We start from the raw sequence: 27,897 nt of genomic DNA, 5'->3' as shown, positions 1-27,897 counted from the left end.
GTGAGGGTGACATGAGGAGGGGAGGGGTGAGGGTGACATGAGGAGGGGAGGGGTGAGGGTGACATGAGGAGGGGAGGGGTGAGGGTGACATGAGGAGGGGAGGGGTGAGGGTGACATGAGGAGGGGAGGGGTGAGGGTGACATGAGGAGGGGAGGGGTGAGGGTGACATGAGGAGGGGAGGGGTGAGGGTGACATGAGGAGGGGAGGGGTGAGGGTGACATGAGGAGGGGAGGGGTGACATGGGGAGGGGAGGGGTGAGGGTGACATGAGGAGGGGAGGGGTGAGGGTGACATGGGGAGGGGAGGGGTGAGGGTGACATGGGGAGGGGAGGGGTGAGGGTGACATGGGGAGGGGAGGGGTGAGGGTGACATGAGGGGTGAGGGTGACATGAGGAGGGGAGGGTGAGGGTGACATGGGGAGGGGAGGGGTGAGGGTGACATGGGGAGGTCAGCTCCGGGGGCTGTGGTGTAGGGAGGCACATTAGACTGTTATTGGTAAATAAACAGCAAACATGTAAACAACAACACCAGACGACCACGGCTGCCTGACTCTCGCCGACCCGCTTGCTTCTGTCCCTGAGGAACTGCTTTCTAATGTCAACTATAAAAAAAAAAAAATACCAAAAACAAAAGGAATCATGTTTTATATAACTTTATTTATTTATATAAATCAATTTGAACAACAAAGAAGTGATAAAAGTGGAAAATAATAGTAAAATCATAGCTTGAATGATGTCTGAATTGAAGGCCTGGTTTCCCCAGACACAAGCCTAGTCCAGCGGGGGGATATGAAGGCCTGGTTCCCCCAGACACAAGCCTAGTCCAGCGGGGGGATATGAAGGCCTGGTTCCCCCAGACACAAGCCTAGTCCAGCTGGGGGATATGAAGGCCTGGTTCCCCCAGACACAAGCCTAGCCTAGCGGGGAATACTACCAAGCAGGATCAAGGAGTTAGCCAGCTATTTATGATGGAATTAGGTTCAACATTTTGGGGCAGTTTCTCAAACACAGACTAAACCTAGTCCAGTACTAAAAATAACAGAAAATGCTTTTTATTCCAGGACTAGGTTAACTCTGTGTCCTGGAACCTGCCATGTTGAATATAATTCCATCATAAACAAAGAGAATGGAACCATCTCTTTAAGACAACAGGATATGTTTCAACTTATGAATGTTTTGTTTAGAGTCACATGATGTATGAGAACAGTTAACAGTATCCAAACTATGAGTTCTAACACACAGAACAGTTCACAGTATCCAAACTATGAGTTCTAACACACAGAACAGTTCACAGTATCCAAACTATGAGTTCTAACACACAGAACAGTTAACAGTATCCAAACTATGAGTTCTAACACACAGAACAGTTAACAGTATCCAAACTATGAGTTCTAACACACAGAACAGTTCACAGTATCCAAACTATGAGTTCTAACACACAGAACAGTTAACAGTATCCAAACTATGAGTTCTAACACACAGAACAGTTCACAGTATCCAAACTATGAGTTCTAACACACAGAACAGTTCACAGTATCCAAACTATGAGTTCTAACACACAGAACAGTTCACAGTATCCAAACTATGAGTTCTAACACACAGAACAGTTAACAGTATCCAAACTATGAGTTCTAACACACAGAACAGTTAACAGTATCCAAACTATGAGTTCTAACACACAGAACAGTTCACAGTATCCAAACTATGAGTTCTAACACACAGAACAGTCTCAACATGACATAAACCACTTGGAGGGAACAATGCCTTCATCACAAATGGCATCCTATAACAATAATTAACCCAATAGGGCTCTGGTCTAAAGTAGTGCACTATATAGGGACTAGGGTGCCATAGGGCTCTGGTCTAAAGTAGTGCACTATATAGGGAATAGGGTGCCATTTAATGTGCTAGAGGTGTTTAATCCTTGTGGAACAAACAGGTTGTGGCTGATTGTACCCCTTCAGAACTAACAAAGGGCGGTAGAGGAGTAACGGGTGAGAGGGTGAAGCGTCGGGGGGGTTGAGTTCCTTAGTCCTGTGTGTATGAGACCTCACCGGGTCCCCCCATGACGTAGTGTGGTCCGTCACGATGCATCATCACATCTGACTTCTACTCTGCTGGTCACCCTCCAGCACCAACAACCTCTGCCCCATAGACAGAGTCACTGCCTTAATCTAGAGAGGGGAGGGGGGGGGACAGAGGAGGAGAGAAGGGAGGGAAGAGAGGAGAGAAGGGAGGGGGAGCAGAGGAGGGAGGGAAGAGGAGAGTAGGGAGGGAGGGAGGGAAGAGGAGAGAAGGGAGGGAGGAGGGGGAGTGAGGGGGGACAGAGGAGGAAGGGAGGAGAGAAGGGAGGGAGGGGGAGGGAGGAAGAGAGGAGAGAAGGGAGGGAGGAGAGGAGGAAGGGAGGAGAGGAAGAGAGGAGAGAAGGGAGTGAGGAAGAGAGGAGAGAAGGGAGTGAGGAAGAGAGGAGAGAAGGGAGTGAGGAAGAGAGGAGAGAAGGGAGGGAGGGGGAGGGAGGAAGAGAGGAGAGAGGGGAGGGCGGAAGAGAGGAGAGGGGGGACAGAGGAGGAGGAGGAGAGAAGGGAGGAGAGACAGATGGGGATAGAGAACGGAGGGAGAGACAGATGGGGATAGAGAACGGAGGGAGAGAAGGAGAGGATGAGAAGTCGTTAAATTTACAAGGTTGAAACCCCAAACATGGTCTCTCTGCCTCTCAGACAGAATACATTAAGAAACAAGTGTCTGAGTAAAGGCATCAGCATGTTACAGCTCAGCGGGCGTCTTGTCTAACGAGTGTGTTCGCATTAAAACACCTGCGCTTGAAAAAAGCGGCAATAGTACAGTTTCTCCATTTTGAGACGACGTAGTCGATAAACACTTCGTCAAAATATAATTAAATCCAAGATCCTGTAATTCGAGAAAAATCGGTCATTAATTGACATTTTTGCTGAAGAGATCTTAGGTCACAATTTGACATCGAAACTAAGATGACTGGTGCAGTATTTTTCTATGAAAGAGTTCAACGAGATGACTTGTTTTCATGCAAAGACTTGATTGAAGAATCCCCACTGTTGACCAATCACTGACGAAGGGGCCTCGGCTTCCGAACTTCAGTTTGCCTCCAGAACAAAATGTGTCAAAAACAGCAGACAAAACCCTAGCCAGAGTCCAAAACCCACCTAGAGAGAGTCCAAAACCCACCTAGAGAGAGTCCAAAACCCACCTAGAGAGAGTCCAAAACCCACCTAGAGAGAGTCCAAAACCCACCTAGAGAGAGTCCAAAACCCACCTAGAGAGAGTCCAAAACCCACCTAGAGAGAGTCCAAAACCCACCTAGAGAGAGTCCAAAACCCACCTAGAGAGAGTCCAAAACCCACCTAGAGAGTCATAAACCCACCTAGAGAGTCATAAACCCACCTAGAGAGTCATAAACCCACCTAGTCAGACCCCCCCCCCCCCCCCCCCCCCCCACACACAGAGGGAATACATTAAGAAACTAAGTGTCAGAGACAGACAGAGCGAGACAAAGAGGGAGCGAGACAGAGAGTGAGAGTGAGAGAGAGACAGAGAGAGAGAAATGAACGGAAAATGACATTCTATTGTTCCTGCTGGTACAGTATAGAGGACTGTCTGGCAGCCCTGAGCAACACCACCATCTAGTGTGTTTTACTCAAGACAAACACAGGTACCAAGCAGACAAAGAACAAGAGTACCATCTCCTCATCTATCAACCTTGTGTCGATGATTGGCTTGTCAATAACCTCATCTCCAGCCTATAAGCTTGGGATCTCCACAGTGACCCTAGAATTCTATAGGAGTGACGTACTAAGTAAAGTACTTTGGTCATTTCATTTTAGCGAATCACACGACTGCGATGCACGGGGAAGGTAAGGACGAAGGTGCTGTGGGAGATGATTGGTTCGTAGATTAAGCCGATTAACCAGAATGCCTATGTCCCGGTCTCTCTCTATTGGCTAACGAAGACCCAGTTTAACATGTTACTATGTCCCGGTCTCTCTCTATTGGCTAACGAAGACCCAGTTTAACATGTTACTATGTCCAGGTCTCTCTATTGGCTAACGAAGACCCAGTTTAACATGTTACTATGTCCCGGTCTCTCTCTATTGGCTAACGAAGACCCAGTTTAACATGTTACTATGTCCCGGTCTCTCTCTATTGGCTAACGAAGACCCAGTTTAACATGTTACTATGTCCCGGTCTCTCTCTATTGGCTAACGAAGACCCAGTTTAACATGTTACTATGTCCCGGTCTCTCTATTGGCTAACGAAGACCCAGTTTAACATGTTACTATGTCCCGGTCTCTCTATTGGCTAACGAAGACCCAGTTTAACATGTTACTATGTCCCGGTCTCTCTATTGGCTAACGAAGACCCAGTTTAACATGTTACTATGTCCCGGTCTCTCTATTGGCTAACGAAGACCCAGTTTAACATGTTACTATGTCCCGGTCTCTCTCTATTGGCTAACGAAGACCCAGTTTAACATGTTACTATGTCCCGGTCTCTCTCTATTGGCTAACGAAGACCCAGTTTAACATGTTACTATGTCCCGGTCTCTCTCTATTGGCTAACGAAGACCCAGTTTAACATGTTACTATGTCCCGGTCTCTCTCTATTGGCTAACGAAGACCCAGTTTAACATGTTACTATGTCCCGGTCTCTCTCTATTGGCTAACGAAGACCCAGTTTAACATGTCCCGGTCTCTCTCTATTGGCTAACGAAGACCCAGTTTAACATGTCCCGGTCTCTCTCTATTGGCTAACGAAGACCCAGTTTAACATGTCCCGGTCTCTCTCTATTGGCTAACGAAGACCCAGTTTAACATGTCCCGGTCTCTCTCTATTGGCTAACGAAGACCCAGTTTAACATGTCCCGGTCTCTCTCTATTGGCTAACGAAGACCCAGTTTAACATGAATCTCCACCAGACCATTTGATATTCACCTGACACCATCTCATCATCAATGGGGCACAACTCTGATATGACGTTTTACTTCAATATAAATGTATGGCATGCTAGGCCTTTACTAAAGAGGCGTGGCTTGACGTGGGCGGGTGTTTGAGGCGTGGCTTGACGTGGGCGGGTGTTTGAGGCGTGGCTTGACGTGGGTGGGTGTTTGAGGCGTGGCTTGAGGTGGGTGGGTGTTTTGAGAGGCGTGGCTTGAGGTGGGTGGGTGTTTTGAGAGGCGTGGCTTGAGGTGGGTGGGTGTTTTGAGAGGCGTGGCTTGAGGTGGGTGGGTGTTTTGAGAGGTGTGGCTTGAGGTGGGTGGGTGTTTTGAGAGGCGTGGCTTGAGGTGGGTGGGTGTTTTGAGAGGCGTGGCTTGAGGTGGGTGGGTGTTTTGAGAGGCGTGGCTTGAGGTGGGTGGGTGTTTTGAGAGGCGTGGCTTGAGGTGGGTGGGTGTTTTGAGAGGCGTGGCTTGACGTGGGTGGGTGTTTTGAGAGGCGTGGCTTGACGTGGGTGGGTGTTTTGAGAGGCGTGGCTTGACGTGGGTGGGTGTTTTGAGAGGCGTGGCTTGACGTGGGTGGGTGTTTTGAGAGGCGTGGTTTGACGTGGGTGGGTGTTTTGAGAGGCGTGGTTTGACGTGGGTGGGTGTTTTGAGAGGCGTGGCTTGACGTGGGTGGGTGTTTTGAGAGGCGTGGCTTGACGTGGGTGGGTGTTTTGAGAGGCGTGGCTTGACGTGGGTGGGTGTTTTGAGAGGCGTGGCTTGACGTGGGTGGGTGTTTTGAGAGGCGTGGCTTGACGTGGGTGGGTGTTTTGAGAGGCGTGGCTTGACGAGGGTGGGTGTTTTGAGAGGCGTGGTTTGACGTGGGTGTGTCTTAACCAATCTACTCCCATGAGATCATTGCAAGTAATACCTTCATCAAACATACATGATCGAGCCCTGATCAACAGTAGCGCACTAAATAGGGAATAGGGTGCCAATTGGGAAGCAAGACAGTTAAAGGAGTGTTCGGGTTACCTCATCCAGTTGTCGCTCTACAGCCTGTCTGTACTCCAGAGTGACCGGCTGCAGCTTGGGGCTCACTGCTGCCACCTGCTGACTGGAAGACCCCAGGACATAGCTGCACGGACCACAGAATGATTTTTAGATCAATCCAAATTATTTATTTTTTTAAAGGCAACAGAAAAGACAAACTATTGTCTGGTAATCATCCTAAAATATTTTAGCAGGGCTGTTACTACTAGCAACATGATTTGGCATCTTGATGCTGTGTGAGAGATTTGATTTGGCATAGGGTGTCAGAGATGCTGTGTGATGGTGTTGGTGTGTGAGAGAGACCACACTAGATACATATTTCAACACAGACCTACAAAGAATTTGAAAAATTAAAAACATTGATAAACTCTCATTTCTGTTAGGTGAAATACCAATCACAGCAGCAAGATTTGTGGCCCGTTGCCATGAAAACAGGGCAAGCAGTGCTGCATAAATGTAAAAAAAACACCAATATTTAACTGTTTATGTTAAAATTCCCCCACAATTAGTACTACGACTATTTCAGTCACCGGTTCAAGTCCTGCTCAGACTGCCCCCATATCGCTACATGGCTCACCTCTCTATGGCAGCCACATTGAGGCAGAACAGGGATCTGATGTAGTCCAGTTTCCTGGGTGTAGAGATGTAGACCATGCCTAGCAGAGAGCTGCAGCCACAACAGATCAGGTGGACTATCAGGCTGTAACAGGGGGAATAACAACAGGTCAGGTGGACTATCAGGCTGTAACAGGGGGAATAACAACAGGTCAGGTGGACTATCAGGCTGTAACAGGGGGAATAACAACAGGTCAGGTGGACTATCAGGCTGTAACAGGGGAATAACAACAGGTCAGGTGGACTATCAGGCTGTAACAGGGGAATAACAACAGGTCAGGTGGACTATCAGGCTGTAACAGGGGGAATAACAACAGGTCAGGTGGACTATCAGGCTGTAACAGGGGGAATAACAACAGGTCAGGTGGACTATCAGGCTGTAACAGGGGGAATAACAACAGGTCAGGTGGAATATCAGGCTGTAACAGGAGGAATAACAACAGGTGGACTATCAGGCTGTAACAGGGGAATAACAACAGGTCAGGTGGACTATCAGGCTGTAACAGGGGAATAACAACAGGTCAGGTGGACTATCAGGCTGTAACAGGGGAATAACAACAGGTCAGGTGGACTATCAGGCTGTAACAGGGGGAATAACAACAGGTCAGGTGGACTATCAGGCTGTAACAGGGGGAATAACAACAGGTCAGGTGGACTATCAGGCTGTAACAGGGGAATAACAACAGGTCAGGTGGACTATCAGGCTGTAACAGGGGAATAACAACAGGTCAGGTGGACTATCAGGCTGTAACAGGGGAATAACAACAGGTCAGGTGGACTATCAGGCTGTAACAGGAGGAATAACAACAGGTCAGGTGGACTATCAGGCTGTAACAGGGGAATAACAACAGGTGGACTATCAGGCTGTAACAGGGGAATAACAACAGGTCAGGTGGACTATCAGGCTGTAACAGGGGAATAACAACAGGTCAGGTGGACTATCAGGCTGTAACAGGAGAATAACAACAGGTCAGGTGGACTATCAAGCTGTAACAGGGGAATAACAACAGGTCAGGTGGACTATCAGGCTGTAACAGGGGAATAACAACAGGTCAGGTGGAATATCAGGCTGTAACAGGAGGAATAACAACAGGTCAGGTGGAATATCAGGCTGTAACAGGAGGAATAACAACAGGTGGACTATCAGGCTGTAACAGGAGAATAACAACAGGTCAGGTGGACTATCAGGCTGTAACAGGGGGAATAACAACAGGTCAGGTGGACTATCAGGCTGTAACAGGGGGAATAACAACAGGTCAGGTGGACTATCAGGCTGTAACAGGGGAATAACAACAGGTCAGGTGGACTATCAGGCTGTAACAGGAGGAATAACAACAGGTGGACTATCAGGCTGTAACAGGAGAATAACAACAGGTCAGGTGGACTATCAGGCTGTAACAGGGGAATAACAACAGGTGGACTATCAGGCTGTAACAGGAGAATAACAACAGGTCAGGTGGACTATCAGGCTGTAACAGGGGGAATAACAACAGGTGGACTATCAGGCTGTAACAGGGGAATAACAACAGGTCAGGTGGACTATCAGGCTGTAACAGGGGAATAACAACAGGTCAGGTGGACTATCAGGCTGTAACAGGGGAATAACAACAGGTCAGGTGGACTATCAGGCTGTAACAGGGGGAATAACAACAGGTCAGGTGGACTATCAGGCTGTAACAGGGGGAATAACAACAGGTCAGGTGGACTATCAGGCTGTAACAGGGGGAATAACAACAGGTGGACTATCAGGCTGTAACAGGGGAATAACAACAGGTTAGGTGGACTATCAGGCTGTAACAGGGGAATAACAACAGGTGGACTATCAGGCTGTAACAGGAGGAATAACAACAGGTCAGGTGGACTATCAGGCTGTAACAGGGGAATAACAACAGGTCAGGTGGACTATCAGGCTGTAACAGGGGGAATAACAACAGGTCAGGTGGACTATCAGGCTGTAACAGGGGAATAACAACAGGTCAGGTGGACTATCAGGCTGTAACAGGGGAATAACAACAGGTCAGGTGGACTATCAGGCTGTAACAGAGGAATCACAGAATGGTCAGTAGGTAGGGGCAGGGCTGTGGCGTCACGAAATTTCATCAGCCGGTGATTGTCAAGCAAATCAGTTGGTCCCTCGGGCAATTGACCGTTAATTAACATAAACACATTTAGCATTTCCTGTCTTCCACACAGCCCACAGGCCACTGATGCAGACCTGTGGAACATCTACATTTTAAAAAGTCTACTAAATCCATGTAATATAGTCCACACCTTCACAATAAATCCGGTATTTATTTTAGACAGGTCTAAAGAAACATGATAGGAAGAAAACCTAGTATATTTCAGAAGAACAGAATAGCATACTCTGAGTTGTCCTTATGTTAGGCCCTGATGTGGCTATGCCATATGGCTGTGGGCTGCACTAGTTCATTTAGCAGGTCCTGATCTGGCTATGCCATATGGCTGTGGGGCTGCACTAGTTCATTTAGCAGGTCCTGATCTGGCTATGCCATATGGCTGTGGGGCTGCACTAGTTCATTTAGCAGGTCCTGATTGGCTTAGAATTCCGTGGTATTATTTTATAGAATGAAGAACACAATTGAACAGAAATGTGTTGAGCGGTTAACAAATAAATAGTTACTCATCTGTTTAGAGTTAATGTAACTTCTGTTCTACAAACGTTGGGTTATATGTTTTGATGTTTAATACATTGTGAGACTAATGATGATTAGAAAAAAGTCGCTATAAAAAAGGCATGAGCTCTGCTTAGTTTTTTTTGCGCAGGCTGTACACACGTCATCAGTCTCTCATTCACAATTTGACAAGTACTTGATAATGCCTCAAATTTCACACAGTGGCATCTCCGCAATATGTCCTACTTTGACAAAAACGATGACTTGACTTAAATCGTTGTTCAACATTACGGGTAAGCTCTGGGCATCGTCTTTCAGCTGGTGTGGGCGTTTAAAGAACCTAAAACTTCTTAGGGCTAGGCCCCTTTTCTCTCTCAATTTCCGCCTGAATGATGTGCCCAAAGTAAACTGCCTGTTGCTCAGGCCCAGAAGCCAGGATATGCATATAATTGGTACCATTGGAAAAAAAACACTTTGAAGTTTGTGGAAATGTTAAAATAATGTAGGAGAATATAACACAATAGATATCGTAGGAGAAACTCCAAAGAAAAACAAACTGGATTTTTTTGTGCTCTTACAATGGCAAGTATAAGGGCATAATGTAAATTAGCTCCCGGTTTTATATTGAACATACTTCTTCCCGTAAGAAAAATTATAGTTTCATTACATTTTAGGGTATCTGTGGAGTTAATAGAAACGTATTTTGACTTGTTGAAACAAAGTTTAGGGGTAGATTTTCGGATTCCTTTCTCTGGATGTTGAACGAGTGGATTGCTCAAATCGATGGCGCCAACTACACTGACTTTTTGGGATATAAAGAAGGATATTATCTAACAAAACACTACATGTTATAGCTGGGACCCTTTGGATGACAAATCAGAGGAAGATTTTCAAAAGTGAATATTTAAATCACCTTTTGTGAATTTATGAAACCTGTGTCGTTGGAAAAATATTTTGATGTGGGGCGCCGTCCTCAAACAATCGCATGGCATGCTTTAGCTGTAATAGCTATTGTAAATCAGACAGTGCAGTTAGATTAACAAGAATTTAAGCTTTCAACCGATATAAGACACTTGTATGTACCTACATGTTTAATATCCATAATTTTTTATGATTATTTCACCGGAAGGTGTCCCGCTAGGGGGATGCCTAGCCTTATTAACTTCATCTTATTAACCTGTTTGGGGTGCAGCCCGACACCGGTACACTTATGACAACATCCAGCTCAAGTGCAGGGCGCGAAATTCAAAAGATATATTTTTTTATATTTAACTTTCACACATTAACAAGTCCAATACAGCATATGAAAGGTACACATCTTGTGAATCAAGCCAACATGTCCTATTTTTAAAATGTTTTACAGGGAAGACACAATATGTAAATCTATTAGCTAACCACGTTAGCAAAAGACACCACTTTTCTTACTCCATCAGTTTTTTACTCCATCAGTAGCTATCACAAATTCGACCAAATAAAGATATAAATAGCCACTAACCAAGAAACAACTTCATCAGATGACAGTCTGATAACATATTTATTGTATAGCATATGTTTTGTTAGAAAAATGTGCATATTTCAGGTATAAATCATAGTTTACATTGCAGCTACAGTCAGAAATTGCACTGAAAGCAGACAGAAAAATTACAGACACCAACGCCAAATAACTAATTACTCATCATAAAACATTTCTGAAAAATACATAGTGTACAGCAATTGAAAGACAGGCATCTTGTGATTCCAGACAATATTTCCGATTTATCAAGTGTTTTACAGCGAAAACACAATATAGCGTTATATTAGCGTAGCCACAATAGCCAGAAACACTTGGGCGCCGACGACCAGTTCACATGCACGACAGATATTAGAAATAGCATCATAAAATGTTTCTTACTTTTGGTGATCTTCCGTCAGAATGTTGGACAAGGTGTCCTTTGTCCAGAACAGTCGTTGTTTGGATCTGGAACGGCAAATTTCCCTCTTGATTTAGCATGGGCACTTGCCAAGTGGCACGGATCTCTCCAACGTCAACAAAGTCAGAGAACGGAACACAGCAAAACTCCCGAAAAAATTTCAATAATCTGATTAAACTATATTGAAAAAACATACTTTACGATGATATGGTCACATGTATCAAATAAAATCTAAACCGGAGATGTTAGTCGTCCATAACGACAGCTAAACAGAAGGCAAATCCATGTCCCCTTTCGCGCGCTCCAGAAACAGGAAATGGACGGTCACGTCATACAAAGAGCTTTAATTCCACCTCAGACCAAGATAAACACGAAATTTCTTCTCTCACCGCCTCTTGACAACCAGGGGAAGGTGTATGAAGTGTACGTAGACTCTTACGTATCATGCCCATGTATAGGCAGGAAGTTGAACAGAGCATCGATTTCTGACATTCCACTTCCTGGTCAGGAAATGTGCTGCAGAATGAGTTCTGTTTCACTCAGAGAAATAATTCAAACGGTTTTAGAAACTAGAGAGTGTTTTCTATCCAATAGTAATAATAATATGCATATTGTACGAGCAAGAATTGAGTACGAGGCCGTTTGAAATGGGCACGATTTAACTGGCTACTCAATACTGCCCCTTGCAGCCATAAGAAGTTAACATCTCCAGAAGATAAGATACGCATATTATTAGAAGATTTGGATAGAAAACACTCTGAAGTTTCTAAAACTGTTTGAATCATGTCTGTGAGTATAACAGAACTTATTTAGCAGGCGAAACCCCGAGGACAAACCATTCAGATTTTTTGTTTTGAGGTCACTCTTTTCAATGAGTTTTCATTGGGAAACCAGATTTCTAATTGACCTTCTTGCAGTTCCTACCGCTTCCACTGGATGTCAAGTCTTTAGAAATTGGTTGAGGTTTTTTCCTTTGTGTAATGAAGAAGTACGGCCATCCAGAACGAGGGTAACTTGAAGTGTACTGTTAGATAGAGGCGCATGACCAGAAAGCTAGCTACAGATTGTTTTAATCCTGTATTGAACACAGATCATCCCGTCTTCAATTTTAATCGGTTATTTACATTAAAAAAATACCTAAAGTTGTATTACAAAAGTAGTTTGAAATGTTTGGACAAAGCTTACAGGTAACTTTTGAGATATTTTGTAGTCACGTTGCACAAGTTGGAACCGGTGTTTTTCTGGATCAAACGTGCCAAATAAATTGACATTTTGGATATCGAAAGAATTAATCGAACAAAAGGATCATTTGTGATGTTTATGGGACATATTGGAGTGCCAACAACAGAAGCTCGTCAAAGGTAAGGCATGAATTATATTTTTATTTCTGCGTTTTGTGTCGCGCCTGCAGGGTTGAAATATGCTTCTCTTTCTTTGTTTACTATGGTGTTATCCTCAGATAATAGCATTGTTTGCTTTTGCCGAAAAGCCTATTTGAAATCTGACATGTTGGCTGGATTCACAAGTGTAGCTTTAATTTGGTGTATTGCATGTGTGATTTCATAAAAGTTAGATTTTTAGTAATTTATTTAAATTTGGCGCTCTGCATTTTTACTGGCTTTTGGCCAAGTGGGACGTTAGCGTCCCACATATCTCAGAGAAGTTAACAGAACTCAACTTTTAGGTCAAGCTGCAGAGCGTTAAGAGTAAATGGTGTGCGACTAATGAATACATCCAGGGTTTAGGTGGAAGTTGGTCCTAGACACTGATCTTGGGCCAATTATACGTTTCCTCCCATTAATGGTTCAGGTTAGGATACTGAGGGGGAATTTCCCCCCGGAGCAGTCGGTAGCCTAGTATAGTACTGTAGCTGGCAAGGAACTAGTGTCTAACCCCGCGGGACCGGGTTCCACCATTCTAACCCCCGCGGGACCGGTTTCCACCATTCTAACCCCGCGGGACCGGGTTCCACCATTCTAACCCCCGCGGGACCGGGTTCCACCATTCTAACCCCCGCGGGACCGGGTTCCACCATTCTAACCCCCGCGGGACCGGGTTCCACCATTCTAACCCCCGCGGGACCGGGTTCCACCATTCTAACCCCCGCGGGACCGGGTTCCACCATTCTAACCCCCGCGGGACCGGGTTCCACCATTCTAACCCCGCGGGACCGGGTTCCACCATTCTAACCCCCGCGGGACCGGGTTCCACCATTCTAACCCCCGCGGGACCGGGTTCCACCATTCTAACCCCCGCGGGACCGGGTTCCACCATTCTAACCCCCGCGGGACCGGGTTCCACCATTCTAACCCTATAGTCCATCACAATGTGACACAGCTAGTACTTTTCCCTAGCATACCTTCTCTTCAGTCATTTTTGGGAGGGCTACTTTTAATTAAAATTGAGTTAAACACATTTTTGTAACATTACTTTGAGTACAGATTGAGTACTTCTCTTTTTGCGTGTATCACATGACATCACATGACATCATTGGATGAATAGTAATCTCATGTGGGCAGAATCTGCATGTAGACCGAAGAATCTGCAGGGACTGAATGGAACGTGTGAGATAACGCGCAGCATTAGTTACGTTTTTTTAATTTTTTATCACTGGTTATTTGCACGTATCAGGATTGGGCAAACTGAGTTTCCTCGGGTGCTTGGCGTGCGCCCACATGGATTGGAAGGGCGCCCACGTGGATTGGAAGGGCGCCCACGTGGATTGGAAGGGCGCCCACGTGGATTGGAAGGGCGTCCACACGGATTGGAAGGGCGCCCACGTGGATTGGAAGGGCGCCCACGTGGATTGGAAGGGCGCCCACACGGATTGGAAGGGCGTCCACACGGATTGGAAGGGCGTCCACACGGATTGGAAGGGCGTCCACACGGATTGGAAGGGCGTCCACACGGATTGGAAGGGCGTCCACACGGATTGGAAGGGCGTCCACACGGATTGGAAGGGCGTCCACACGGATTGGAAGGGCGTCCACACGGATTGGAAGGGCGTCCACACGGATTGGAAGGGCGTCCACACGGATTGGAAGGGCGTCCACACGGATTGGAAGGGCGTCCACACGGATTGGAAGGGCGCCCACACGGATTGGAAGGGCGCCCACACGGATTGGAAGGGCGTCCACACGGATTGGAAGGGCGCCCACACGGATTGGAAGGGCGTCCACACGGATTGGAAGGGCGCCCACACGGATTGGAAGGGCGCCCACACGGATTGGAAGGGCGACCACACGGATTGGAAGGGCGTCCACACGGATTGGAAGGGCGCCCACACGGATTGGAAGGGCGCCCACACGGATTGGAAGGGCGCCCACACGGATTGGAAGGGCGCCCACACGGATTGGAAGGGCGTCCACACGGATTGGAAGGGCGTCCACACGGATTGGAAGGGCGTCCACACGGATTGGAAGGGCGCCCACACGGATTGGAAGGGCGCCCACATGGATTGGAAGGGCGCCCACATGGATTGGAAGGGCGCCCACATGGATTGGAAGGGCGAAGGGCTTTGGTTGAGAGTTTCCTTTTGCGAGGGTGGAGACTCAATTTATAACACGTATGAACACAGAAGTTAATCACACAGCTGAGCAAATTACACCAGATTTTACTTCTGGGTTAATATAGAATCGAATTAATAAGAACCTTCTGTCGTTGACGATGAAGGTAAACATTGAGGAATTTGGCAGAGGTTATTAGCGGCTAGACAGACACACATACACTCTCTGACTTACCAGCCTAGATCCTTCTTACGGGTACCGGAGATGTGAGTTTCTTTACCAATCAAAACATTGTCACTGACACCTGCAAAAAAAACAAACAAGAGGGAATTGTTCAGTCTCTTTGGGAAATTGGGGAACATTATCTAATTAGGTAGCTAAGTGCTTGGAAATCAATCTGTCTTGTCCTTAGACATAGTGTCTTGTCCTTTAGACATAGTGTCTTGTCCTTTAGACATAGTGTCTTGTCCTTTAGACATAGTGTCTTGTCCTTTAGACATAGTGTCTTGTCCTTTAGACATAGTGTCTTGTCCTTTAGACATAGTGTCTTGTCCTTTAGACATAGTGTCTTGTCCTTAGACATAGTGTCTTGTCCTTAGACATAAGCCTGATCCAAGATGTGTTTGTTATCTTTCCAATGCCATCAAGTACCCCTCGCTGTGGCACATGGAACAGGGTGGCACATGGAACAGGGTGGCACATGGAACAGGGTGGCATACAAAGTATCACTGTAAATACTTTTTATAAATGATTAAACTGAAATCCCAAAACCGAGTCGAATTTTACGTGCGAGACTATAGTGTCAATTAACATAGGTAGGTCAGGGGTCTCCAACTGGATTAACTAACCCACTGCATAGGGCAGGGGTCACAAACTAGATTAAACCCACTGCATAGGGCAGGGGTCTCCAACTAGATTAACTAACCCACTGCATAGGGCAGGGGTCTCCAACTAGATTAAACCCACTGCATAGGGCAGGGGTCTCCAACTAGATTAACTAACCCACTGCATAGGGCAGGGGTCTCCAACTGGATTAACTAACCCACTGCATAGGGCAGGGGTCACAAACTAGATTAAACCCACTGCATAGGGCAGGGGTCTCCAACTAGATTAACTAACCCACTGCATAGGGCAGGGGTCACCAACTAGATTAACTAACCCACTGCATAGGGCAGGGGTCACCAACTAGATTAAACCCACTGCATAGGGCAGGGGTCTCCAACTAGATTAACTAACCCACTGCATAGGTCAGAGGTCTCCAACTAGATTAACTAACCCACTGAGTAGGTCAGGGGTCTCGAACTGGATTAACTAACCCACTGCGTAGGGCAGGGGTCCCCAACTAGATTAACTAACCCACTGCATAGGGCAGGGGTCTCCAACTAGATTAACTAACCCACTGCATAGGGCAGGGGTCTCCAACTAGATTAACTAACCCACTGAGTAGGGCAGGGGTCACCAACTAGATTAACTAACCCACTGAGTAGGGCAGGGGTCTCCAACTAGATTAACTAACCCACTGCATAGGGCAGGGGTCACCAACTAGATTAACTAACCCACTGCATAGGGCAGGGGTCACCAACTAGATTAACTAACCCACTGCATAGGGCAGAGGTCTCCAACTAGATTAACTAACCCACTGCATAGGGCAGAGGTCTCCAACTAGATTAACTAACCCACTGCATTAGCTCACCAGTCAACATATTACGTGTAATGAAACATATGGATATTACACATGAAATGGGTTAAGGCTGTATGGTTCATAAACAGTGCCTTAGGAAAGTATTCAGACCTCTTGACTTATTCCACATTTATGTTACGTTATAACCTTATTCTAAAATGGAATAAATACATGTTTTTCCTCATCACTCTACACACAATACCCCATAATGAATAAGCAAAATCAGGTTTTTATACATTTCAACATGTATAAAAAATAAACAGAAATACCTTACTTACATAAGTATTCAGAGCTCTTGACTTTTTCCACATTTTCATTAGGTTACAGCCTTGTACCAAAATGTGAGTAAATAGCTTTTTTCCCCCTCAATCTATACACAATACCCAATAATGACAAAGCAAAAACAGGTTTAGAATTTTGTTCATTTATAAAAATTTAAATATCACATTACCATAACTTTTCAGACCCTTTACTCAGTACTTTGTTGAAGCACATTTGGCAGCGATTACGTCAAATCTTCTTGGGTATGACGCTACAAGCTTTGCACACATGTACTTGGAGTTTCTCCCATTCTTCCCTGCAGATCCTCTCAAGCTCTGTCAGGTTGGATGGGGAGCGTCGCTGCACAGCTATTTTCAGGTCTCTCCAGAGATGTTCGATCTGGGTTCAAGTCCGGGCTCTGTCTGGGCCACTCAAGGACATTCAGAGACTTGGCCCGAAGCCATGCTTGCATTGTTTTAGCTATGTGCTTAGGGTTGTTGTCCTGTTGGAGGGTGAACCTTTGCCTCAGTCTGAGGCCCTGAGCGCTCTGGAGCAGGTTTTCATCAAGGATCTCTGTCCTTTGCTCCGTTCATCTTTCCATCGATCCTGACTAGTCTCCCAGTCCATGCTGCTGAAAAACATTCTCACTGCATGATGCTGCCTCCACAATACTTCACTGTAAGGATAGTGCCAGGTTTCCTCCAGACGTGACGCTTGGCATTCAGGCCAGAGAGTTAAATCTTGGTTTCATCAGACCAGAGAATCTTGTTTCTCTTGGTCTGAGAGTCTTTAGGTGCCTTTTGGTAAACTCCAAGCGGGCTGTAATGTGCCTTTTACTGAGGAGTGGTTTCCGTCTGGCCACTCTACCATAAAGGCCTGATTGGTGGAGTGCTGCAGAGATGGGAGAATCTTCCAAGGACAACCATCTCCAGAGATGAACTCCGGATGTCTGTCAGCGTGACCATCAGGTTCTTGGTCACCTCCCTGACCAAGGCTCTTCTCCCCTGATTGCTCAGTTTGGCCGGGCGGCCAGCTCTGGGAAGAGTCTTGGTGTTTCCAAACTTCTTCTATTTAAGAATGATGGAGACCACTGTGTTCTTGGGGACCTTCAATGCTCCAGAAATGTTTTGGTACCCTTCCCAAGATCTGTGCCTCGACACAATCCTGTCTCGGATCTCCACGGACAATTCCTTCGACCTCATGGCTTGGTTTTTGCTCTGACATGCACTGTCAACTGTGGGACCTTATATAGACAGTTGCGCGCATTTCCAAATCATGTCCAATCAATTGAATTTACCAATTTACCAACTTATAAAAACATCAAGGATGATCAATGGAAACAGGATTTACCTGAGCTCAATTTCGAGTATAAGACTTATGTAAATAAGGTATCTGTTGTTTATTTATAATACATTTGCAAACATTTCTAAAAACCTGTTTTCACTTTGTCCTTATGGGGTAGTGTGTGTAGATTGCTGAGTATTTTTTATTTAAATCTATTTTAAATTAAGGCTGTAAAAAGTAACAAAATGTGGAAAAAGTCAAGGGGTCTGAATACTTTCAAAAGGCACTAAGTATGCCCCCAATGCAATTACGGTCTAATACATTCACTGTGGGATTAACAGTTGTTTGTTTGTCAAACGAATTATAGTAATTTTAAATTATGGAACATTCCAAACTTGTTTAGCAGGACTTAGTCCAAATATGGCATAAGTTCACTAGTTGTATTAATTTGGTACTCCCTGTATATAGCTCCCTTCTTGTGTATTCTATGTGTTAATATTTCTCTTTAACGTTGCATCGTAAGCAAGCATTTGATGCTTAAGTCCACACCCGTTGTATTCTGCACATGTGACAAATCAAAGTGGAGGGACTTTTATTTTGAAGGAAACTGCAAATTCCACTGTTGTGGCTACCTTCACATGGGTAGGGACCGATGATGCCGGGCTGCGTTCAGCGGGAGAACGGACAAAATTTTGACATGAAAGTCAGTTAATCCTGAAAATGTAAATTACTTTGAAAGTTTCTACAAGTGCAGTCACAAAAACCATCAAGCCCTATGATGAAACTGGTTCTCATGAGGACCGCCACAGGAAAGGAAGACCCAGAGTTACCTCTGCTGCAGAGGATAAATTCATTCGAGTTACCAGCCTCAGAAATTGCAGCACAAATAAATGCTTCAGAGTTCAGGCAACAGACACCTCAACATCGGACAATGTTCCTCCCGCGGCAGCAGCTAACGAGGATTCTTAATAAATACATTTCTATCTGAAAGTTGAACCAACCTTTTTGTCCTTCCTCCTGCTGAACGCAGTCCGACATATTTTTGGACCCCCAAGAATGATGTTATGTAGAACAAACATACCTCTCTGATTCTAACGAATTATGTTAGTTCTATTCGTGGTATTTCTATCTGCAAAGTCACTTTTCTTTAAGGAGACCAGAACAAATTCACATTAAAAAAAAGTGAGTTACAGATGCTTTAAATAACACAAGTTTAAGAAGCGATAGATCGGTTCTGTGCGCACTATTTTTATGCTTCCAGTGATTATTTTTGGTTTTGTACACCAGTTTCAAAACTGCTGAAAAAACATTATTTTGGATAAAGGAAAATATATTTCACAGTGGTTAAGGTACAAATTATTCTCTACACACTATCCTTTGTCGTTTTGTCACGAACACGAAATTAGGCAAACTATTACAATTTTAGTAACTAGGAAATGTCGGACGGAGCGATGTCTGCATTTTGCAGCTTTAACTCTGCCTTGTTGGGAAAGGACTCCCACTGTTAGTAAGTATTTCACAGTAAAGTCTACACTGGTTGTATTCGGCGCAGATGACAAATACAATTTGAACGTCGCTTCGCCCATCTGGAAAGCCTCTGCAGAAGAAAACCTGGCGGGCCCGTCTACAGCGGTTGCAGCGAGGGACTTTTCAATTCCTTTTACTCATTGTCAAAACAAACACGACAATGAGTAACAAGACACCCTAGTATTGTATTCCATTCTGACACAACCAAGGCTATCACACTATCCACATCTAAAATGTAGTTAGCTAGTTAGGCCAGAGTTAGCTAGCAACTTACGTTTCAGCAGTATTTGACTTTGTTCGTCCTCACTCCCAGCCCAAGACAGCGAGTCACCGACTGGCAACTTGCAACTCCCGCAGAGAAAGACGACCGGTGGGTCGCTATCGTCGTCTTCTCCTAACAGCCCTTGTTTAGAGTTGTCCTTAATGACGGTCGAGTCAGCATAAGCTCCACCGTCGACGGTGACCTCAAATGTCACGTTTGACTCTTTGCGAAGTGCTTTTCTCCCCGACATGTTTTTTCGAACTTGAGCGGGTTGGCAACAGACAGTCGCAGACAATGCAGGAAATACGTCATACGGCCCGCCTAATTTTTTTAAATTTAAAAGCCGGAAGTTTTATAACATCCTGTCAAGGGTTTTGACTAGATGGGATACAGTTCTTCTTCGATGAGGTTTAACGGCAGTCACATGCCCCGAATACAACAGACCTTACCGTGAAATGCTTACTTACAAGCCCTTAAACAACAATGCAGTTTTAAGAAAATATTTTATAAATAAACTAAAGCAAAAAAAAATACAATAATGAGGCTATATACAGGGGGTTCCGGTATCGAGTCAATGGGGGGCACCGGTTAGTCGAGGTAATTGAGGTAACGTTAATATGTACATGTAGGTAGAGTTAAAGTGACTATGTACATATAATAATCAGAGAGTAGCAGCAGTGTAAAATAGGCAAATAGTCTGGGCAGCCATTTGATTAGCTGTTCAGGAGTCTTATGGCTTGGGGAAGAAGCTTTAAGAAGTCTTTTGGACCTAGACTTGGCGCTCCTGTATCACTTGCCGTGTGGTAGCAGAGAGAGCAGTCTATGACTAGGATGGCTGGAGTCTTTGGCAAATTGTAGAGCCTTCCTCTGACACCGCCTGTTATAGAGGTCCTGGATGGCAGGAAGCTTGGCCCCAGTGATGTACTGGGACGTACGCACTATCCTCTGTAGTGCCTCTGTAGGCCGAGCAGTTTTTAAATTTACATTTTTGTTTATTTTACATTTATTTAACTAGGCAAGTCAGTTTAGAACAAATTCTTATTTACAATGACGGCCTACCAAAAGGAAAAAGGCCTCCTGCGGGAGTTGGGATTAAAATATATATATATATATTTTTAAATATAGGACAAAACACATGACAAGAGACAACACAACACTACATAAAGAGAGACCTAAGACAACAACATAGCAAGGCAGCAACACATGACAACAACATGGTAGCAACACAAAACAGGGTACAAACATTATTGGGCACAGACAACAGCACAAAGGGCAAGAAGGAACAATACATCACGCAAAGCAGCCACAACTGTCAGTAAGAGTGTCCATGATTGTGTCTTTGAATGAAGAGATTCATCACTGCCTGCCATACCAGGTAGTGATGCAACCCATCAGGATGCTCTCGATGGTGCAGCTGTAAAACCTTTTGAGGATCTGAGGACCCATGCCAAATCTTTTCAGTCTCCTGAAGGGGAAGAAGCTACACTCTATATACAAAAGTATGTGGACACCCCTTAAAATTAGTGGATTCGGCTATTTCAGCCACACCCGTTGCTGACAGGTGTATAAAATTGAGCAGACAGCCATGCAGTTCTCTAAAGACACTAGATACAACACAAGACACAAACATGTTTTGGAAAAGGTAGGACTCTGTTGCAACATTGTAGCCAACATCACCAGCGTTGCTATGGAAATTGTTTACCCACCAGACATCCAAATGGGAGAAAGCTGTTGATGGGACAGAACCATGGTTTGTTGATGGGACAGAACCAAGGTTTGGGTTTGTTGATGGGACAGAACCAAGGTTTGGGTTTGTTGATGGGACAGAACCATGGTTTGGGTTTGTTGATGGGACAGAACCAAGGTTTGGGTTTGATGATGGGACAGAACCATGGTTTGGGTTTGTTGATGGGACAGAACCATGGTTTGGGTTTGTTGATGGGACAGAACCATGGTTTGATGATGGGACAGAACCATGGTTTGATGATGGGACAGAACCATGGTTTGTTGATGGGACAGAACCAAGGTTTGTTGATGGGACAGAACCATGGTTTGTTGATGGGACAGAACCAAGGTTTGTTGATGGGACAGAACCAAGGTTTGTTGATGGGACAGAACCAAGGTTTGTTGATGGGACAGAACCAAGGTTTGTTGATGGGACAGAACCAAGGTTTGTTGATGGGACAGAACCATGGTTTGTTGATGGGACAGAACCAAGGTTTGTTGATGGGACAGAACCATGGTTTGTTGATGGGACAGAACCAAGGTTTGTTGATGGGACAGAACCAAGGTTTGTTGATGGGACAGAACCAAGGTTTGTTGATGGGACAGAACCATGGTTTGGGTTTGTTGATGGGACAGAACCAAGGTTTGTTGATGGGACAGAACCATGGTTTGGGTTTGTTGATGGGACAGAACCATGGTTTGATGATGGGACAGAACCATGGTTTGTTGATGGGACAGAACCATGGTTTGTTGATGGGACAGAACCAAGGTTTGTTGATGGGACAGAACCAAGGTTTGTTGATGGGACAGAACCATGGTTTGGGTTTGATGATGGGACAGAACCATGATTTGGTGATGGGACAGAACCAAGGTTTGTTGATGGGACAGAACCAAGGTTTGATGATGGGACAGAACCATGATTTGTTGATGGGACAGAACCAAGGTTTGTTGATGGGACAGAACCATGGTTTGGGTTTGATGATGGGACAGAACCAAGGTTTGATGATGGAACAGAACCATGGTTTGATGATGGGACAGAACCATGGTTTGTTGATGGGACAGAACCAAGGTTTGTTGATGGGACAGAACCATGGTTTGGGTTTGATGATGGGACAGAACCATGGTTTGATGATGGGACAGAACCAAGGTTTGTTGATGGGACAGAACCAAGGTTTGATGATGGGACAGAACCATGGTTTGATGATGGGACAGAACCATGGTTTGTTGATGGGACAGAACCATGGTTTGATGATGGGACAGAACCATGGTTTGTTGATGGGACAGAACCATGGTTTGTTGATGGGACAGAACCATGGTTTGTTGATGGGACAGAACCATGGTTTGTTGATGGGACAGAACCAAGGTTTGTTGATGGGACAGAACCATGGTTTGGGTTTGATGATGGGACAGAACCATGGTTTGGGTTTGTTGATGGGACAGAACCAAGGTTTGGGTTTGATGATGGGACAGAACCAAGGTTTGATGATGGGACAGAACCATGGTTTGATGATGGGACAGAACCAAGTTTTAGAGCCGATTTGGACATTTTTGTATAAAAGACTGAACATACTGAGCTCCATGTACATTTGTGTAAATATATTAAATATTAATGTATATGATGAAATATTAGGTACGTACCTTTATGATTTATATTTAACTGATTGAGATATATTAATTTGTTGTTAGTTTAACTCAGTTGTTGGCCGCCCCTCTTTCCCATTCATTGTACTGTGTTAAGTGTATTAGGATGAAGGCAGGAAGTTGGGCCTTCGGGGGGAGGAGTCCTTGCTAGACACGGGAGCGATATAGTTTTCTGACCATACATACAATACATACAGACAGGTCATATTATGTATTTTCCATATCAAGTAATCTATGCTTTAAGTTGATTGGAGAATCGTTTTTTTGTTACATATAAGAAGAATAAACATTTTTGTTGCACCATATCCCTGGATGTCATTGAATGTTTGGCCGTTTGGAAACCTCGAGTGTGGACTGTATGCGTACGAAACAAACCCGCTTTAGGCTTGGGCAGTGGCTACGGTCAAGAGGAAAGGAAGCCACTACACCATGAATGCCTGTTTATACATCTTACCAGTTGCAAAACAAGAGCAAATGTCATATTTAATACCACATGAGGGCACACATGGAAAAGGGTTATTTGCAACCATTTCCCTTTCTCAAAAAAAGAGAGGCATCAGCCAAGGATGTCAGATCAGCATTTTTGAAGAAGCTGACCAGAGCAACACATATCAAACAGTAAATGTATATAATAATGGAACTGTATTGATACAAGGCAATGATTCAAGCCTCCAGGCTTTTGAGAATAGGTTTGCTACCCTAAAAGTAGAAGCTGAACTCATCTCAGAAGCTGAGGAGAAAGTCAAGGAGGGAGATGATGGAGAAAAACAGACCCCCAAACGGTTTCTGTGACCCAGCAAGAAGCCCTCAGTGTCCCTCTACCTACGTCACCTGCAGCAGACAGAGCCAAGAACATGCCTACAACACCAAGAACACCTGCTATGCAACGTTTCCACAACACCCTCTCTCTACTCGGAGCAGAGGTCATAGAACTCAGAGAGAACAAGCTTCAAGAGGAGGACACTGTCCAGAAACTTAAAGAAGAGATGAAACAGTTCAGGGAGGAGAGCAGAGCATCTATTGCTAAATTAGAAAGCAGAATGGACAAACTGAGTCAGACAAATGATGACCTCAGAGACCATCTGAGCACAACGAGAGAGGAGCTAGAACAAAGAGAGAGGTACATTGACACCCTCAACCAGCAGCTAGTCATTATGTCCTCTGCATCTAGAGAACATGTCCACCAGCTTGGTACAACACAGGCAGAGCCTGAGACCAGCATAACCAGCATGGTCTCCAACACACAGCCTGATGACACTGCACCAGCCCAGGTCAACCTACCAGCCTCCCAGTCTGTTCCAGACAAGGTCAGAATACCAGTCTGCTCCAGCCCAGATCAACCTCCCAGCCTCCCAGTCTGCTCCACCCAGACATTCACCCACCACTACAATCCGTATTGACTCAAATGGGCAGTTCCTGGTCCAGGAAAGATGATTCCCTAGACACCAGGTGTATAAGTTCTGGTGTCCTACAACTGACAGTGCAATGCAGCTACTCAGTCAGACCAGGATTGACACCCCTGACAACATCATCATCCACACTGGCACAAACGACCTTCATGCCAAAGGTGAAAATGTATCTAGGGCAGTGAGAAGTGTGGCAGAACGGGCACGGGCTATGTTCCCAACAACCAATATTGAAAAGACTTTCCAGGACAGTTGATGGACAATATAAATCAACAGATCACTATGGACTGTGGCTCACTGCTCAAGGTCAGAACGACTCACCACCCCACTCTGACATCTGAACTAGAGGTCGACCATTAATTAGGGCCGATTTCACGTTTTCATAACAATCGGAAATCGCTATTTTTGGACGCCGATTTATTATAATTTTTTTTTACACCTTTATTTAACTAGGCAAGTCAGTTAAGAACACATTCTTATTTTCAATGACGGCCTAGAAACGGTGGGTTAACTGGAGGAAAATATTGACAGAGTGAGTTAAAAGACCAATCTTCATCATGCTAGCTAGCCAAATTCAAATCTGTCAACTAGCTTACCGTCTAGCTCTAACTGTTTACTGGTGGTAACCATAGCAACACGGCCACTGAGGCAGCGCCAGCAGCGACAGAGACTGAGAAACTTTCCCCCCTTTCTTTTGAATACCCAGCAGAAATCAAATCAGAGAAGGGAAGAATCCATTTTAAACACAGAATTCAGAGGGAGAACCCAGAAACTTTGTTTGCCGACTGCTCACAAAACAGGACTGTTACAAACCTGTTATTTTACACAGACCACACTACTGGCTGGCATACAGCTGGAACCAGGCATTTCAGCTATACCACGAAGAAAGGCATCTGCAAGGGAAGGCAAATCAGAACGGTACTGTCATGGTCCAGGGCAGTGAGGCTGCACTCAGCTCTGTTGTGCAGGACTTCCCCACCCTAACGAAAAAGAAAAGGACAGCACCCCGACCTCTCCCCTCACCTCAGGCACCCCAACAGCAGGACCATCCTCCCCCCTGCCTGCCTACAACCACCAGAGCCAAGACCACACTACCATCAGCCTGTTGAGAGACAGGCTGGCTCTGTTAGAGGTATGGGTTACTGAGCTGAAGGAGCAGCCCCCCAGCTACACCACCACCAGCCCAGACACAGAGCTTCTAACAGGACCAGATCAACCAGTGCAGGACCCAGCTGAAGAACTCTGTCCAGGAGCTGAGAGAGAGTCTTACCACAGCTCTTGAGGGGGTAAAGGTCACCGTGAGGAGAGAGCCTTACCACAGCTCTTGAGGAGGTAAAGGTCACCGTGAGGAGAGAGCCTTACCACAGCACGAGGAGAGAGCCTTACCACAGCTCTTGGGGGGGTAAAGGTCACCATGAGAAGAGAGCCTTACCACAGCTCTTGAGGAGGTAAAGGTCACCGTGAGGAGAGAGCCTTACCACAGCTCTTGAGGAGGAGTTGTCTGTCATCAAGAGGGTGCTGCAGCACAGAGAACAGACTGTAGAGACTCCTAGAGAGAAGCTGCAGCCCCTCACCACCCCAGGAGAAACCTGGAGGATTAAGTGAGATTAAACAGCTCCTCCAATACATCTGCACTAAGCACACGTACACACACACCTATTGTACTAGAATTTACTTGTTCAATGAATAGGAATATTGTTAGCTGTTATCCTGTTTATCTCTTAACAACTTATTAGTTAGTAGTTACTGTATTTCTGACTGCTATTCTTTCTTTTGGAACATGAAATCACTATCAGTTAGCATGTGGAACATTCAGGCCCTAAACTCATCAACCTTTGGACTGAAGAGTTTAGCACTGGAGTTGAACAAACATCTGAAAGATGTTGACGTCATCATTCTGCAGGAGACATGGTGTAAGGCTGACATTGTCACTCACTGTACCACAGGTTACAGAGAGGTAATTGTGCCGTCACAAAAATACAGCTCTGTCAATAGAGGCAGAGACTCTGGAGGATTGATCAGTTGGTACAAATCCGAACTACAAAATCTAATTGATCCCCTCAAAATTGGTAAATATCACATTTGGTTAAAACTGAAAAAAGAACTTGTACTGACAGAAAAATATGTTCCTTTGCGCAATATATATCCCCCCCCTCAGAATCCCCATATTACTCAGAGGAGATCTTCCCCACCCTTGAGGAAGAGACGTGCCATTTCCAGGCCCAGGGAAATGTGCTCATCTGTGGGGACACAAATGCGCGCACAGGAACACTACCTGATCTAACGAGCACACGAGGGGACAGCTTTATTACAGGCCATACTGTTTCTAACTGTCTTAATCTCCCCCATAGAAACAACAGTGACAGCACCATCAACAACAACGGAAGGGATCTGTTGCAGCTCTGTAGAAGCCTGGGTCTGTACTTTGTCAATGGTAGGTTACGGGGGGACTCTTTGTGGAGATTCACCTACTGCTCACCTCTTGGCCACAGTACAGTAGACTATGCAACACAGTCTCACATTCAATTCGCGCATATATGTACAAAATGTATTTCAGCAGATTTCGTGCGTTTTTGTGCATTTTTGGTCTGGTTAAATTCGTTTGAAAATACACGAATTTCTGTGCTACTTAATTCGTGCGAAAAGACACGAATTTAACCAGTAGGCGACACAAGCCGTTGCAACAACCATATAGACGCGATAATTTATATTTCATTTTTGTTCTTCTTAATGGCTAATTCAACGTCATGAATATACAGAAATGTTGTCTTTGTTTAACCATGTTTTAAAATGTGTCGTTGTATGCCTATATGTACTGTTTTAGACTTGCTGAACAGAATTTTTGAGAAAAGACGCACATTTACGTGCGACTTAATTCGTGGGAAATATTGTTTTATTAATGCCAATGCTGTTTTCTGTGCTTGATTTCGCTTAAGACTTTGGATACTGGTGCACTTGTAATCAGAACGCCTTTTTTTCATGTAGGCAACCATACACGATTTTATTCATAACCCATTTCATATTTCGTGGAGCTTAAATTACACCATTTTCGTCATAATGCATGTATTACATGTTAAACAGGTTAATGTAAAATAATGAATTATGTTGGCTTACACTTATGGCCTTTCCAATGCCTTTCCATTATGATTATTACGGTCATGTCACTCATGTTATATACTTAGGCTACTGTAACGCGTTCAACCAGTTAGCAAGTCAGTTTCCTAGTACCGACTAGCACTTGAATGCAGTATTATGCTGGCTTCACATTCTCCTGGGATACTGGACAATGGGAAGTCGTAACTCCGACATTATTGTTTTCAAGTTCTTTTCAAGTCGGAACAATTCTTAAACCAATAAGATTGGCCACATCATTTTCTAATTTCCCTCTTGTAATTCCTATTTGGAGGGTCATTCAAGTGAAACTTCCCAGTCGGAACTAGGAATCCCCGA

At 45.0% G+C, this 27,897-nt stretch overlaps 1 protein-coding gene across 1 annotated transcript; it reads right to left on the bottom strand.

Annotated features, from left to right (window-relative positions):
* Positions 1 to 635: 635 nt before the first annotated feature.
* On the bottom strand, positions 636 to 19,950 carry mis18a (MIS18 kinetochore protein A). Its single transcript, XM_038982510.1, has 5 exons — positions 19,688 to 19,950; positions 14,895 to 14,964; positions 6,574 to 6,696; positions 5,979 to 6,081; positions 636 to 2,172 (listed from the first exon to the last, which is right to left on the bottom strand). Exons 1-5 carry the CDS (start codon positions 19,923 to 19,925, stop codon positions 2,095 to 2,097), a joined length of 612 nt encoding a protein of 203 aa, XP_038838438.1. The 5' UTR covers positions 19,926 to 19,950; the 3' UTR covers positions 636 to 2,094.
* Positions 19,951 to 27,897: the final 7,947 nt, after the last annotated feature.

This window comes from Salvelinus namaycush, unplaced genomic scaffold (assembly GCF_016432855.1).
Source record: "Salvelinus namaycush isolate Seneca unplaced genomic scaffold, SaNama_1.0 Scaffold1195, whole genome shotgun sequence".
Classification (NCBI taxonomy): Eukaryota; Metazoa; Chordata; class Actinopteri; order Salmoniformes; family Salmonidae; genus Salvelinus; species Salvelinus namaycush.
This window is presented reverse-complemented; position numbering and strand designations above follow the sequence as displayed.